Source organism: Uloborus diversus, chromosome 2 (genome assembly GCF_026930045.1).
Source record: "Uloborus diversus isolate 005 chromosome 2, Udiv.v.3.1, whole genome shotgun sequence".
NCBI lineage: Eukaryota > Metazoa > Arthropoda > Arachnida > Araneae > Uloboridae > Uloborus > Uloborus diversus.
Window position 1 is genome coordinate 99643125 of NC_072732.1, and position 17001 is coordinate 99660125.

The 17001-nt window shown below is 34.5% G+C and overlaps 1 protein-coding gene across 1 annotated transcript in view; it reads right to left on the reverse strand.

Moving 5' to 3' along the window:
• Positions 1 to 9181: 9181 nt before the first annotated feature.
• LOC129235304 (double C2-like domain-containing protein beta) overlaps positions 9182 to 17001 on the reverse strand; it is a 172085-nt gene continuing 164265 nt past the window's right edge. Inside the window, exon 18 of the mRNA XM_054869033.1 lies at positions 9182 to 10223. Coding sequence (XP_054725008.1) covers positions 10099 to 10223 — 125 coding nt within the window. The 3' untranslated portion in view covers positions 9182 to 10098. The remainder of the gene's footprint in view (positions 10224 to 17001) is intronic.

A 17001-nucleotide genomic window follows, 5' to 3' on the forward strand; every position in this document is an offset into this window, starting at 1 on the left:
TTTTCTTCAGAAAACGCTGAATTTTCCAGCTTTTTTTTCCCAAAGACAATTTTTGTGCTTTGTCCATATACTTACGCTACAATATGCTACAAGTACCCCATATTTTCCCTAAAAAAAGACAAAAAACCCACATTTCTTTTTAAAAACCCAGCTTCAGTTGGGTTTTATTTAAAAAAACCCTGGGTCCATGGGCTTTTTTAAAAAAACCCGGGTTTTTGCCAACCCTGGTAGACGAAAAAACTCGCGAAAAGTCATTTCACAGTCATCGACAACATTACGGCTAGTTGGTTAATGTCTGGTAAATGACATTAGTTTTTTGCCAACAGTGCGCTGAACTTCGACACTGCGCATAAAAAGTGCCACTTACGAAGCAGCAGTAAACAAGTAGATTTCTGAGAAAACTCGAGATTTCTTCGCTGGGTAGAAAATAGTTTTGATTCTTTTTTAAAATACTCTGATATTTAAAATAAATTTTGGTCTTAATTAGCATGAAGGCAAAACATGCATCGGACACTACTAGGCCTTTACATGTATATCAGCTAATCAAAACAATATCCGATTGAACTACTAGAAAACCTAAATTTTTGAAATGAATTCTTAACAACATATATTTTTACTTTCAACAAGACTAAGTTCCAATGGAAGTGGTAACATTTTGTTTTAAATATTTCATGCGGGGATTTGCAAGGATGTGCCTTGTTCCATACGTACGAGGCAGATACTTTTCATCAAAATAACATATTCCCAATTCATTAATAATTTTGAAAGACACGTTCTATCTTGAATTCGGGTTACATTTATTCCGTCAACTTTCAATTTCAGGAATTTATGCTTACCACAAGGGACACTTTTGAATTCACCTTCCACTAATTGTTATCAGTTTTAAACTAAACCCTCTGTGAATGATATACGTTAAATCCCTTTAGTTGAAAAATCCGTGGTATGTGATATATTTGTATCTAAATGTTAATGATTATTTTTAAATAATTGTTCATTATTTTTTAAATATATGCTTTAAGCTTAAAATCGCAGCACCACGAATGGGTGGCAGGAGGGGGGGGGGGATTCTGAGACAAAATTTAACCACATCTTGAGACAGAACTTTTTTAGTGACAAAATCTTCATTAACATGATTTAAACATTTCTGAAAGTTATATAGGATTTCTCCAAGAGGGAGGATTCGGAGATATATCTCCCTTCGAAACTCAGAACTTAGAAAAGGAGGCGTCTACAGATGTGTCAGTCCTACTGGTCAAAAAGCTCAAAATCGGACCATAGAGAAGCCAGAAGCCCCCAGAAAAGGAGAAAATTACCCCCTAAAACAGTTTCAATGCTGCATTCAGCGCCACAACCCTCCCCTCTCTTGGTGAAAAAGTAACTCTGCCGTTGTTGTTTTTTTTCGAATTTTTTTTTATAACCATAGCCTTTTCGAGGAAAGAGCACTGCTAAGCAACACGAGCTAAATTATTGACTTGACAAACAGTCATGATTTCATGACTATCAGAAGTCGATTCGCTCTAAAGTCGACTCGCAAATTCTTTTGCTATAATGCTGAGTAGTTTGAAATGAAGCGTATCACTAGGGTGGAGTGAAAAAAACGGAATTGAGAAATATGTAAAGCCTATATGCGGAAAATTTTCCTCTTACCAAGCCAATCATGCAAAGTAATTAGCCTGATTTTTCACCAAACTGGCGTGTGATATTTTTATTCTTGTTATTTGGCAATTATTGTATTCATATTTCTCATTGGCAACACTTTGAACTTTAATTTAAATTAGGATTCCAACTACGATCATTGTAAGATGTAGTAGCAGTTTATAGTTATTAAAAGCTAAGTTTTCGTGTCTTATCTTTAACCCATTCATGCCGGTTGGTACAAAAATATACCAACCGGAAAAAAAATTATAATTCGTCCTCACATGATGCTATCTCCCCAATAGCGGTACATTTTACATAGTAAATAATCACAAAAAGGGAAAAAAAATATGTTTACTGTATCTTTGTTAAAAACGGTCGTTACAGTAGGCTTAAAACTTGAATAAATCATAACTCCAAAAGCATTCGTCTTCCGTCAAAAAGTAAAATGCAAGTTGTGCATGTATTTTAGTAATTTCAAAAAGGTTTAAAAATTGTACCATAATTGTAACAGTGTATTTGATTCAATTATACTTTTAAAACGTTGTTTTTATCTTTGTTTCGTGTTATGAATTCTCTTTTACTTTCAATGGTAGAAAATTGTACCAACCGGCGATTATGTAGTCACTGTCTTGCTTCGGGCAAATGAAGTGTTTAATCTAAAATTTGTACAAATAAGTGATATTTTTAAAAGATTTTTTTAAGTATTTTAGTATTGTTGTTAATTTATTATGGACGTCATGGACGCAAAAAGGTGATAAGAGGAAATTCGATTTGATTTGAATATAAGCTGTGGGTGTTATTCTCGTAATACGGACTTTTATTTTTTTCGGTACCATATTGCATCACCTAGACGAATTGGTATAGCATAAAATATTAGTATTGGTATAGTATTTGTATAGTATATTGGTATAGTATGGAAAAATAATAAGAACGTAAGTACCAGAGGAGACGCATGCCATTATGGGCAATTTTTTACTTTAATTAGTACATGGCGAAAATGGAAAGATAAAATATAATTACCTCTCATTTGAAACTTCGTGTGTTAGTTGAATTACCTTGGAGATTGCGAAATTGCTTTCAAACGTGTATTAAGCGCGCTGCTCTACCAGCGTACTTTCTTATTGCGTTCACTGGTATCAACTGCGTTCTTCGTTCTAGTTGGTTGTCTCTCTTTTAAAGTAGTTCATTTACTTTGAATTATTTCAAACAATTAAAATTATTACTTCAAATATAAATGAAGACGCTGTTTTTGCATATAAACAACCTGAAAGGAAAAAAGAAAACGCAATTGTAAGTCAAGGTTTTCTTTAGCATCGTAAATGAGATAAGCATCAATGCAGTGTGCTTATGAAGTGCAACTGAATTCCAGTCAATTAAAGTCAAATAGTTACCTGCATTAAAACTTATTGTAGGAATCTTGAAATCTAAAACGTATAGATATTGATTTTAGCCATTTTTCCCTTTTTAAAGCTGTTGAAGTCCCATCTTCCTCGAGCGTTTTACATTGTCAGTCAGCATTGACAGTAGAATGTTTTCTTGGCATGAATACGTTATTTTATTCTAGTGTAAATTGGAAAAGTATTCACTTACAATCGGACGTGACAATTTAGATTTAATATTATAAAGTATACTCTAACAACATATTCTGTCAAAACTTTCACGTTATCTGATGAGTATTTTCTAGAAACCGAAAAATTCTATTTGTAGTCGTTAACCTTCTACAAGTACTGTATTCTTTCTTAACAAGCAAAATGGATTATTTTCGTTTGGAATTCGATTCCGCATTTTGTAGATATACCATTGATCAAGGGCAACCTCTGCCAAAGATAAATCTTTTTTTTTTTTTTTTTGAGCAATCACGATTGCTTATTGTTCTCACTTTACTGTCTTTGATGTTCCGTGCCTTTTTCAACCGCCACCGTCACCTGCAGGCGCAACTCCGTCCCCCGGTAACCGCTCCTAATCGGTGGCGTTCATGTCCTACACACATACACGCTCATACACATGCGCACTCACACACATACACACGCCAGCATGCATACACACAGGTCTACGCACACACAAAAGCCTACACATACACAACTAATACACACGTCTCCGTTCAACAGGAGGGCAGACTTGGAGGGACAAGAGCCGTGTCTTGAGTAGTGCGGCGTGGTAGTAGTGGTGTAGCAACACAAGTGAGGAGTACTCAACAAGTGAGTAGAGTAGTAACCAATGAGTAGGGTTCTGTTGCAACTCCTGATTGCGAAAAGCATAATTTGAATTCAAAATTTCAGAATTCAAATTAATTACTTTTTTTTTTTTTTTTTAAAGTTGACTACAGTCATATTTTCAAAGGACTCTAGTTTTTTCCCAATTTCTAAACAATATCCCATATTCCTTTGGCCCAGCGAATATTTCCATTCAAATGTTGGAGTAGATGGCGTAATTGTAATTTAATTGTATGAAGTTCATGAATAAATCATCACAAAGAACGTCCAACAGAAATCTCAATTTTCCTTATGACTCCAATTTTAAAGTATGTATTAGTCACTATTCGCACTTTACCTACAGTGCGTTACTTAGAAATATCATTATTTTTCTTTCAAAAAGCCAATATGCTTATTTTAATGTTTTGAGAGGTGCCAGAATTAAGAGTGAAAAGGATATATCATATTTTGATTTAAGTTAAAAGAGTAAAACAACTTGGTCTTCCATTGTCTTTCTAGCTTTATTTTTTCATTCCTTAATTTGAATCAAAATATTGCTCCTATGACCATTAAAAGTACAGCATATTCTTAAGAAAAGTGTTATTCCTCGTTTTTCTTTTCAAGTCAATGGGTATTTTTCTTCTTCTCCTTCTGATTTTGCGACAATCGACTTCGGAGGAATCTTCTTTGGCAATTATTCAAATACAAATGTGACGACTAGCAACAGGCTCTGGGCCCAGCTTGGCTGGTCCTAGGTCAGTTAGTTCCTAATGAAGATCAATGGCCCTCTTAACGATATCTATCTCCTTACTCATTACAGCCGCTTCCGGTAAACAGTTCCAAGTGCCCAAAGGCTCAAAATCCTATTAAAGTAATAATTTCTCCTCATTTCCAGATTAGCCTGAGATTTAAACAACTTAAAACAATGACCCCTTGTCCGGCTTTCCATGCAAAAATTTAAAACCCATTAACATCTTTCATTCTGATAAATTTAAGCAGCTGAATCATGTTCACCTGACTCTCCCTTGCTCCAGGCTATACATATTAAGGCTTTTAAGTTAACACCATTATCTAAATGTAAAATTTCTCTTACTGGCCTAGAAGCCCTTCTTTGAGCCCTTTACAATGAAAAAATATCTTTCTTCGGATAAGGAAACTGAAACTGAACAGCATACTAACTAATTACAAAAGATGAGATCTTACCAAACTCATATATCTTTTAAAGCAGCATTAATAAGAATTGACGCTGATCTGTCGGAGTCATCAGCCAATGCTACATTTGTTAATTCTCCTTTATGATACTGAGGAAAAACCGTGATTTATAATTGTGTTTTTCTACTTTCAAGTTGTTTATTGGTAAAAACAGTATCTTCAATGGTTTGAAATAATTCAAATTAAATGAACTACTTTAAAAGAGAGGGATAACCACCTAGAACAAAGACCGCAGTTGATACCAGTGAACGCAATAAGAAAGAGCATGTGCGATTAGCGCTCTTAATATACGTTTGAAAGCAATTTCGCAATCGCCTAGGTAGTTCAACTAACTCTATATTAAGTACATTGGCCTCAAAAAGTTAAGGTACAACCGGTTTTTTGCGTCTAATTTGCAAATGAATGAATGTAGATACAAAAAATTTGGAGGATATGTGCATTTAATGGTTTTTTATTCAATGCATCATAGAAATTTGTGTAAGTGTATTGCAAAAACGATTTATAACAACAACAAAAAAGCAATCTTTGCGGAAAAGTACATTTTTGAAGAAAACTGAACATTACGGTGTTATGGAGTAAAATGTCAGGGAAACAATACAAAAATGAGTTCTAATAAGAAATGTGTCCTTGGCGGCATCGATTTTCCATGCTGTATATTAAGTTGTCGGACATCGGAATAAGAAGCGAAGACCATACACAGAGTAAGCCTTGTTCCATTTAACGACCTTGGAGGAGGATTTAAAGCATCAACCTGTCTGCCAAGATAGTCCCAAAGATGTTCTATCGGATTCAGGTCTGGAGATCGAGCTAGCTACTCCATTCGTCCCAAACCGTGATCCTCAAGATACTCCTCAACAATCCGAGCACGGTGAGGTGCATTATAATCCATCAAAATGAAGTCATTACCAATAGCACCAGCATATGGACGAACATATGGATCAAGGATTTATCCGATATCTCAAATCAGTCAGAGTTCCTCCATGGAACCCATGCAGGTCAGTGTGACCACCGAGCGAGATCCCTGCCCAAACCATGATTCACCACTTCTATAATTGTGGTCTTTCAACAGTTTTGGAAATGGTATCTATTGTGCTGTTCTCTCCAGATCAGTAAGACGCCCTGAATCTCACGATTTCCCACTATAGTAGCTGAGATTCTACTTCCTGTTGCTACAAAGTGGTCTGCAACGAGCTGCGGCACAGTAATGGTTCATCTCCTTTTGGCCATAAGACCTAGAAAACGGTCTCTTGCAGGTGTAGTAACGCGTGGTCGGCCTGGAACAGGTCTTCCGGACACATAATCTTCGCGTTGGTATCGATCCTAAAGTCACCGAGCAGCACTACGAAACACATTGAAACGTCTAGCGACATCAGCCTGCCACAATCCCCTTTCCATCCATCTAACTGCCCTCTACCTTAACGAATCTGGTAAACAACGTCTCTGAGACAACTTCTAAACTCTATTTACTATTGTCACCGAAACTGCCAACAACAGTTGAAAACTAACACAACTTACACACAGGGCCCGATCAAGCCAAACTGGTGCCCAGGTCCTGAGTAGAAGTTGGTGCTTCACCCCCCATGCGAAAATCCGCACTATTTTAAAGTCAATTTTTCATACTAGAAACCTAATATACTAAAAACTACATTTTAAAATAACATTATTACATTTAAAAGGAAACCTGGGATTTGAATACTAAATACTTGATAGTCACCAAACTAATCACCATTAAAATTGCCTCTTAAGGCGAAAAAGAATTAGAAAACAATTTAAAACTGCAAAAAAAAAAAACAACTTACTAATTCTGACATCAAGCTTTAAAAAGGATTCTTTCCGGCTTTTAACAGAGGCAAATGTGTCGATCAAATAATTGAAATTTATGTTTGATGCCACAGAATTTTCAATGGTCAATTTGGAAAACGCCTGTAAATTATCCTGAGAAACGCAGCTTCTCAAATGATTTTTTATTTCTTTCAAAAATGAAAAGGAACGTTCACTGGAACAGCTGATGATAGGCAAGTTAAGAAGAAGCTGCAGGGGTGAATCCACATTCGGAAATGTATGTGTAATGTTTAGTGATCTTATCCTTTTAAAACATTCTCCAGGAGAAGGGTTACCTTTTGCAAAAAATTGGAAGTGTGTTAATTCTTCTGGAAAATGTTCATCTATGCAGTGGTGATTGTGTTCCGGTATCTTACCGAATTTCCGGTATTTTCGGACGTATTTCCGGTATTTTTATGTCCGAAAGTACCGGATTTTTTTTTTTTTTTTGTTATGCTTTTATCTCCCTACCTCCACATTTTTCAAAAGTTATATAATACTCAGCAAATATAAATGCAAGTGCCTTAAGATGGACACCTATCCCTTAAGATGGACAAATGTCAAGATAATTTGTATGACACCAACTCGTAACTTTGTAATCCATTAAAAATTAAATCAAATATGCACACAATATTTTGACTCAGAACTATTTAATACTATGGCAAAGGTGCACTTAAGTAATAGGGACCAAAGATTCCCCCCCCCCGCACCCCCCCCCCCCCCTCCCGTTCTCGCTTTGAAACTTTCAGGTATTTTTTGATGAACTCGCAATCACCCCTGTCTATGTCATCCGAGTGATTATTTTGAAATTCCAGAGCTAAGGGACAACAACTTCTTTATGCGAAATGTTTTTAACTTTATAAGGTTTTGAGCTGATTTTTAAAAAAATTTCAGCCTTCTCTCCGTTACAGTTGAGAAAAAGTAAAATGAGCTTTTTTTTAGAAAAAAAAAAAGGAAGTAAGTAAGTGAATTTAGGCTAGGCTATTTTGGTGCCCCTAAATTTGTGGTGCCCAGGTCCGCGGACCCGCCGGACCGTGCGTTAATCAGGCCCTGCTTACACACAAAAGTACGAAAGCTCGATATTAGCACATTTTTTCTCACTCGTAAAAATATGTTCTTTTCTATAAAATAAAAGTGCTAGCGACTTTTTTTTATAAATGGATTTAAAGTGCGTTATTATCATTCATGCAAATTTAGTGTTACTGCCATTTTTTTTATAGAGCTTCGAAAAACATGTTGTACCTTAACTTTTTGAGGCCAGCGTATTTATGTATCAAGTGTTTCATTTCAAACACACTAAGTTCAAATGAGAGGTAATTATATTTTATCATTCTATTTTCGCCAATTTGGTGAAAAATCAAACTAATTACTTAAAATTCAAAGTCAAATGGGCAGCTAAAGATACTACTTGATTTAGCTGAAATTTTGTATGATAAATAGGCTTGGTAAGAGGCAACTCTTCCTTATTCTAATAGGCTTTGCATATTTCTCAATTTCATTTTTTTTACTCCACCCTAATATTCACTCTGTTAAAGAAAGATGAAAATGGCACGCAGTGCCGATTATCTTCACCAACAATCAACGAGGAATGTTGAGAGAATTCAGCACACGTATTTCTTTAACTATTATACTTATCCCTGTAAACAATGATGCAAAACAGTTCAGCCCAAAGCTTTGATTAAATTATTAAATTAGCCTTTTAGCTTATTACGAAGCCTGTAATCTTAGGGCAATCCAAAGTGATGTCACTCACTTCCCAATCAAGCAAGTTGTAGAAGGTGTAAAAGACACAATGACGATTCGGAACCGCACATATAATAAATGCCTTTTTTTTCCTACAGAGGGCTCTTAATGGTTCTGTTGTTCATACTTTATATTACAAAAGTTCCCAAATAATTGAAAAAACTCGTACACCGTTTACTTTTCTGTAAGTTTACAGCTTCTCCATTTTTAAAAAAACCTGCATCTCAATTCTTTTACGTATGTTGAAACCGGTAAAAGATATTATCGCGCAGTTTTCGATTTACTGGACCTCGAATTCCCACTTGTGACCCTACAGTATTGCATTAGGCTTCCATCCCTTTTTTTTTCTTCCTAGGTACCTTTTCTGGATCCTGTTTCCTCTCAAATGTCCGTAACATCAAATTAGTGGCAAATTCAATGGTTTAGGAGCCAGTTGCAATGCATTTTTGGGGGCCTTTTTGTCTATCATAGGACTATGTAAACATTTATCATGTGCATTTTTGAAACCCCTTCTGGGGCCTCTATCGCTGTGGGGGTCCCTCACAATTGCGACATGGTAAATCCTCCACTGCATTAAATACGAGGGTTTTGTTTCTAGAAATAAAGAGATGGGCAGAAGGAAATAATTTTTATGATAACGTCACGTTAAACAGTACAGAGGTAAAAGTAAAGGGCGGTTCTCTTTTTTTATATGTTAAACACAAACTGTAGACAGTTTATTCAACAGTTCATGCAAGTATGCCTAAAATATGTTATATTACGCAATCAATTTTTTTTTTTAAATTTATTATTTATAGATTATTTTCTTTGTTCAATTTGTTTCATCCTGATGTTCGAACAAAATGACTTTATATACTGATTTAATAATTAATCTTTAGAATGGAACATTCTGATGCCCCATTGAACTTAAGTAGTTTTGTGCAATCTCACATTCAAACAATCCCTTCTCTCACCTTACATTCTCACATACATAGATATCTACAGGGGTTAGCCAGCTCACGGAATAGAGCATGCGTCACATACATAATAAATGATGCACTTCATATTATAATTTTATGGTATTAATTACATGCTCATATGGGCAACTCCACGTAAAAACGGACATTTGGTCCCGCACGTGACAGCTCAGGTATATTTCATTAAAAATAATAACTTAGAAGGATAATGTACAAAATGTTGCTGCTTAAGAAATCGCAAACACATGTGTGATTTCCTAAGCAAAAAAATGTTGCTCATTACCTTTGAAATCCTTACTTTTTTTATTGAAATATATGAGTTGTCACGTGCGGGATAAAATGGTGACTTTTTCGTGGAACGGCCCATGTAAATTATTTACTCATAACAAATGGGATAACTGATATTTCTGGCACAGCACCATTCTGAAAGTGAATATCAGTGACACATCCACCACGCGAGTCCTATGTCTGTTGCATGACGCCGATGCAATCAGAAAATAGAGAAAAGGTGCACTTGAAAAACCTCTACTAATTTCTTAGTCAATGAAGACCACGTTGCTCAAAGGGTGCCAGCGCTCGATCCTGCGGTTGGGGTTTCTGACGACGTCCATCCAATGACGCAGGCGATCGCTTTTGGACTGCACGTTCAGAGCCAAACCACCTAAGCAGGAGAAAATTAGTCATCAGGGGAACTTTGACTCAAAATTTATTTACTTCATATTTCCCGCTAACGTTTTTAGTGTAATTGAACCTATATGAAAAAACTGAAATGAAACTCCTAAGAGATATTTTAGTTATGCAAAACCAAAAAAAATAATAATTAAAAGGGTCGTTTGAAATGAATTCTTAACTTGGTTCAAATTTACTTAGGGTAACCTTGAACGATGTGAGAAATGTGATGTAAATGCATATTTTAATAAGGTAGTGAATCTTTTAACCAGAAAAGTAACATTTCTAAATGTCTAAAATCACGTCTTTTTTTTTCTTTCACAACATCAAAAGCTTTCTGTAATTTGATACGTTACATATAGTACTACAATCTACAATGTAGTACATCTTCAAATCAAGAGTCAAGTTTGGCTTCCAGACAGTAACTTCAGAATAACTGAATTTTACAATGCGCTCTGTACAGTGATGCCAACTTATTTTGTAAAATAAAAAGTAGTAAACTTATTTCATAATCATTCCTGCTGAGAATAGTATTGGGCCTTCAAGATTTTTTTCTTTGAAGTCAAATATACCGAAAAATATAAAATGATGCAACGTTAACTCACACGGTTCCAAAGCTACCCTAAATGGCTGACTAGTATTTGCTAGTGAGAATAATTAATGCTTGAACAATACTTGGAACTCATTCGAATTGAATCGTCTTTGTTTGTTAGCTTAGAAACTAATTCTGTTTCGTTTTAAAAACAGCTTCAAATAAATTTTTTGCATTGAATTATTTTACATCTTCAGATAAATTAGAGGAATGTTAAAATATTATTAACGTTTCCTATAAACGTATTCTCGAGCCCGATCTTCCTTGTGTTGTTGTTTATTACGTTATGTGTCCAAAATTCTTGAGAATGCTACGTCGGCTGCAAGAAATAAGACTTTCACGACCGAAGTCAATAACAGATTTATTTCATTTCTTTTTTAAGATGTGTAGTCTGGGGTATGCATCCTGGATGTTCCTCGATAACGTTTTGCCTGATATGTCTAATCCTTCTTCAGAGTACAAATGAATTCAAAGGAAAAGCTTGATCTTAAAGATCAGACCAAATCCAACTGATATTACTTGCAAAAAGTTGAAAATGTGTCTTTAGAGCAGAGGTTCCCAACCTTTTTCACGTCGCGACCCCCTTTTCACCAACTAAACAACCGCGACCCCTTCAAAAACAATTAGTTTAAAAAAGTTATATAATGTTTTATGTGATTTTTAGTACTTTTTACCCAACAGACCCCGAATCAATTGCGCCAGATAAAAAATTTGTACTAATATGTGGGAAATTTTAGTTTGACTATGATGAAAAAAAAAAAAAAAAAAATTTTGCAGATAGAGCAATTTTTGTATTTTTAATGAAGTTTTGAAAAACATTTATTTTGCATTTTTTCATGGGTTTAATTTTGTAATTTGTTTTAATTTTAAATAGTTGCTTGGCAACAATTGTATTTATTTTCTGAAGGATAACACATTAAATGTTTGTTTAAATCAGAGACTAATAATTACTTTTATTATTAGCCTATGATTTTTTTTTTTTTTGTAATTTGGCAACATTTGTGTTTATTTTGTAAATTTGTGTTCATTTTGTAACTGTGCGTAAAAGAGGAAGATCTCAGCTTATGAAATACTAGCAGTACCCGCACAGCGATGCCCGTGCTAAACATTTAATAGAAGTCCGTTGAATTAAAAATAAAAAAAAAATGATGCCCCCTCCCCCTCTGATGTAAAATGATCATTTTTCTTTGTATAAAATGCGTATGCACCTTTTCAAAGAAAAAAAAATAATAATTTTTCTTTGAAATTTAAAACTTTTCGTCAAATCATTAAATTATATTTACAGTTGCTTTAAAACCCTATTTAGCGAGTGAAGCGGTTTTTACTGCAATTTAAAATATTTCGCCAAATAAACAAAAAAAAGACATCAAATAATATCTTTCAAATGTAAAAATAGTTCCGTAACTGTATTGTTTATCGACAAACTCGCGCAGTAACCACGCTTTCATAATCCATCCGTTGTTCTTCTTTAGAATTAAATGTAAAAGCGCGTACAAATACATCTTCCATCCCCCCTGCTTTTACGATGCACTGGTTTCTTTTCATTAGTAATTTCGAAGATATTTCGATAACTTGGGGTTTGATGCTATGGTCAATTATGGGCTATAAGTGTTTGCTTTTGTGACTATGTGCAAGGCCATGGCCGAAGCCCTTGGTCTTTGGCGTCCACAAATTTGGCGACAATAGGGAAAATTGCTGAGACTCCTAGTTTTAAAACTCTTCCCGCAATTTCTACATTGTCTGGGGGAATTATCATAACGTAGATCGTAAAATATGCAGATTTGGCGAAAACATTTCCCCATTGCTTATATTCCGTGGCGCCAAGTTTGTGAGCCTTTAAGAAATTAAAATGAAGCGAAGCTAAAAGACGTAACCATGGCAATGCGAAACAAAACATCAGTATTTTTAATGGAGATTAGATTTATTCGAACTTTATTTTTAACGGCTTGTAACTTTTTTTCCTTTGAAGATAGAAGCTAATTTTTTCGACCTAAGGTCGAGAGAGATCTGAAGTAAAAAATCTCGCTTTTTCCAACGCTGTCAAAAAGAAAACTGTGGGACAATTCCTTCACTTTTTATTGATAGATTTAATGAAGAAAGTTGTGCCTAAATATCCGTCTAACGAAAAAAAAAAAAAAAAATCCCGTGGAACATTCAAAAATCATCGTCAGAAAAAAAAAGAAAATGTCGTACATTTCACTCGGATAAAAACAAATCAAAAGTTTCTTTTCTTTCAAAACAAATCGCCAAAACAATGAATTACATTAACGGTTGCCTGAAAACAATAATCCTAGACTGAACTGCTTAGCGCCTAACGTGACAAGCGATCACGCTACCGGAACCCAGCCCTACGGATGTTTTTTCTTTAGCAATAATAAATGTTTCACCAAACAAACAAAAAGGTATATGATCACATTAACAGTAGCTTTCAAATCTTTATATATTAAGAGCTGCGTTTCCTGGCTTTGCTCGGTCTACCTTGAGAATCAAAATTGTGTCGAGTGACATATATTCAACAATCAGGCTTAAATAAAAGAAAAAAAAATATCATGCAAAATTACCCTTCCAAACATTGACGACAGATATTGAAATACTTTTAAGAAATTAAAATGCGAAAGATGGATTTTGAAAGCGTAAACATGGAAACACGAAATAAAATAAGTTTAAGAAATTAAATGCAAAATAAGGAAAGAAACAATAGATTCAAAAAGCGAAACCATGGAAAATTCGAATATAAAATGGTTGACAACCTGAACCAAAATGACGTTTTTCGAATTTGATTTAAAAACGCTTGTAACTTTTTTTCCCTTGAAGATAAAAGCTAAGTTTTGCGACCATAAGTCGAGAGAGATCTGAGGTAAAAAATGTCGCTTTTATCAATGGTGTCAAAAAGAAAACTGTGGGACAATTCCTTCATTTTTTATTGGTAGATTTAATGAAGAAAGTAGTGTCTAAATTTCAGCTAAGCCTAAAAAAGTTCGAACTAAAAACGCAAATTACTCTCGTCGTAATGAAGTTAGAGCATTGAAACAAATTATTTAGAACACGGAAAATTCTACCCTTTTCAACGATACATAATATTAATATCCGCAAGTAATTTTTCACCCCTTTAATAGCCAATAATAGGCAATTTAAGTGAAATTTGGGCCTAAATTGGAATAAAAAAAGAACTATTTATCGGATTTTTTCGAATTATATCCTATGTTACTCAGTGAGAAGGCACCTTTCATACAGTGAAAGAATTTTTCAAATAGGTGCAGTGGCTCCGGAGATTACCTCGAACATATAAACACACAAAAATTCGTCCTCTCTCTTCATAATATAAGTATAGATATATATACAGTGGCTCCCAAAAGTGTTCGTACACCAACGACTTTCAATGAAAAAGGCATGGTTAAAATTAATATTTCGGAATAGGTATTTAATTACAAGATCTATGATCTATTTTTAACAAAACTACATGAAAATTTTTAATAAAACATTAAAACTTAATTTTTTAAAAATCAAAAACCAAAAAGTGCCGGAAATTTTATCTCACAAAAGTCTTCGTACACTTTGATAAAATGTCAAAATATTAGCAAATAATCTAACTTTTTACAAAATTATTATTTAGTAGAATATTATACAGTATCAATAACAGCTTTTAAACGTGTGGGAATAGATTTCATTGTTTTTTTTTTCTTTTTTTATGCAATTTCTGAGTAAGTGTTCAACCACACTTCGAGTTTTACTGTTTCTAGCTCTATTTTCGTTTCAGAGCTGTATATTTGTAATCTAGCCTCCAAATATCTCTAAATATAATACATTAAGTTGAACTCTGGCAATTTAGGAGATATTTCTAATTTTAAGGACTATTTTTGAGACATCAAACGCGAACTTCTTATCGCTATATTGATAAAAAACAAAGTTGCTTCCGATTACCAAATTTTGGGCTAATAGTTTAAAATTGTGTTTTAAATATTTAAATAAACAGTATGATTCATTATTTCTTCTAAAAATTCTAAATTTCCAAGTCCTGATGCACTTATGCGCCCTCACACAAGAACACTTTCACCGTCCTGATTAAGTGATCCAACTAGGTTCTTAAGATTAAATTCCTATTTTTTTCTTCTATTGACAGATATACAACAATTTAACCTAAAATATTGAATTTATTTTCCTCTATAAGTAAGAAGTTGTTCCAAAACGTTTTGAGCTTATTTATCATTGATTTTACGACGGAAAGCGTAAGCTTACTGTTTTTCTCACGAACAAGAAAATTTCTGCATGAAGAGATCCCGCTAATAGACCGGGATCTGAAGGGGTTTGAGCATGCATGGAAAGGCTGACGCAATATTATTTCTGATTATTGTTACAGGCACGATGGTGATTATGAAACCACATGTCGTCGCCCCCCTGGGTGGTCGACAACCCCGGGGGGAGGGGGAAAGCAGTGGGGGGGAACGGTTTGCTAAAACACTCATAGCTCGCGAACTATTTGAGATAAAACACTGGAAAAAGTGGCAATCGACGCAACCAAACAAGGGCTTCATAAAAGCTAAATATGATTATGGACCTATCTTTGTCGGTTTCTGAGTAAAATTCCATTTTTCGCAAACTAGCAAAATTTTTGAATAAAATGCGCAAAACAAGCTTTTTTTGACCAAAATAAATTCCAAATCAAAATTGTTTGATTTTGTTTTCAAATAAAGTCCTAAATATCATTATTTAGTTTGTTAAAACTATTTAAGTACTGTAAACGCGTTGAAAAACAAAATGACAGTAGCAAGCTCGAACACTATTTGCAGTATAGTTCAGGATCTGAAGGGGGGGTTTTGAGCATGCATGGAAGACCTGACGCAAAATTATTTCTGATTAATGTCATAGGCACTATAGTTATTATGAAACCACATGTCGTCGCCCCCCTGGGTGGTCGACAACCCCGAGGGAGGGGGAAAGCAGTGGGGGAACTGTTTGCTAAAACACTCATAACTCGCGAACTATTTGAAATAAAACACTGAAAAAAGTAGCAATCGACGCAAAAAAACAAGGGCTTAATAGAAGCTAAATATGACTATGATCAAATCTTTGTTAGTTTCCGAGTAAAATTCTATTTTTCACGAACAAGCAAAAATTTTGAATAAAATACGCATTTTTTTTTCAAATAATCAAAATTATTTAACTGTTTAAGGAACCAATAAAATCTGAAATATCATTGTCCAGTTTGCTTAAAATAACTTTATAACCTTTTGCAGATTTTACACGTGAGTTATGAAACATAGTGAACGAGGCTATTGCCACATAAGCAGCGTAAAAATTTCAGTGGAACGTTAAAGAAAATGTGAACAGTATCTCATCCAGAGAAGTCCTGCAATGGCAATGTCTTCAATGGCCACTGCAAAACAGCAAAAGAAAACCAAAAAAACATTTAAGCTGGGAAACGTTAACTCAAATGTGAAGTTAGTACATCTGAAAATCATTCCCATACAATAAGCCCAATGCTAGGTTAGGTTCATCAGAATGGTTCACTGAAGCAAAGCGCGAGGTCCGATTTCGTGAATGTAATTGAAAATGATACTTCTTGCAGCAAAACTCTGAAAGAAGCACCATATTTTAAGACCAAAGTTCAAGTTATCGATGGAATGTCTCTGGTCCATAATGTCCCAAACACTACTTTCAAATGTAGCAAAGATTTTGCAGGTCTCCAAATAAAAAATAATAAAATTTTCTCTCCAATAGTCAAACTACACGAGTGGACTTTAAACACTATCGGTACATCTCTTTGTCGTTTTCATAACTTGAAAACCAGAAGTTCAGGAAAGTCTCCTTCGCTTATAAAAAAAATCACTAGGTATCTAACCAGTGGTTTCGTGTCATAGCCATTCCTGAAAATGAAAAGAACCTTTAAAAGTAGAATTTCAGAGTATGTAATATGTAACATATCCGTTCCTGCATCCAATCAGCTTCTGGTGTCTGGTAACTCTGAAAACGAAAATGAATATTATTTAAAATCTGAGAGTCAAGTAATAAATTTCTCTGAAATGCCCGAGTCCAACCAGGACGAAGCACGCAACAGAATCTATCTTCCTGCATATGATTCAGTGCAAAATAGGGGGAAAAGTAACTAATAGTTTGTAGATCAGAAACTAATGAATTCTTACTGGCAATCTTTGTTAAAGGACAGAGGTTGCTATTTCAT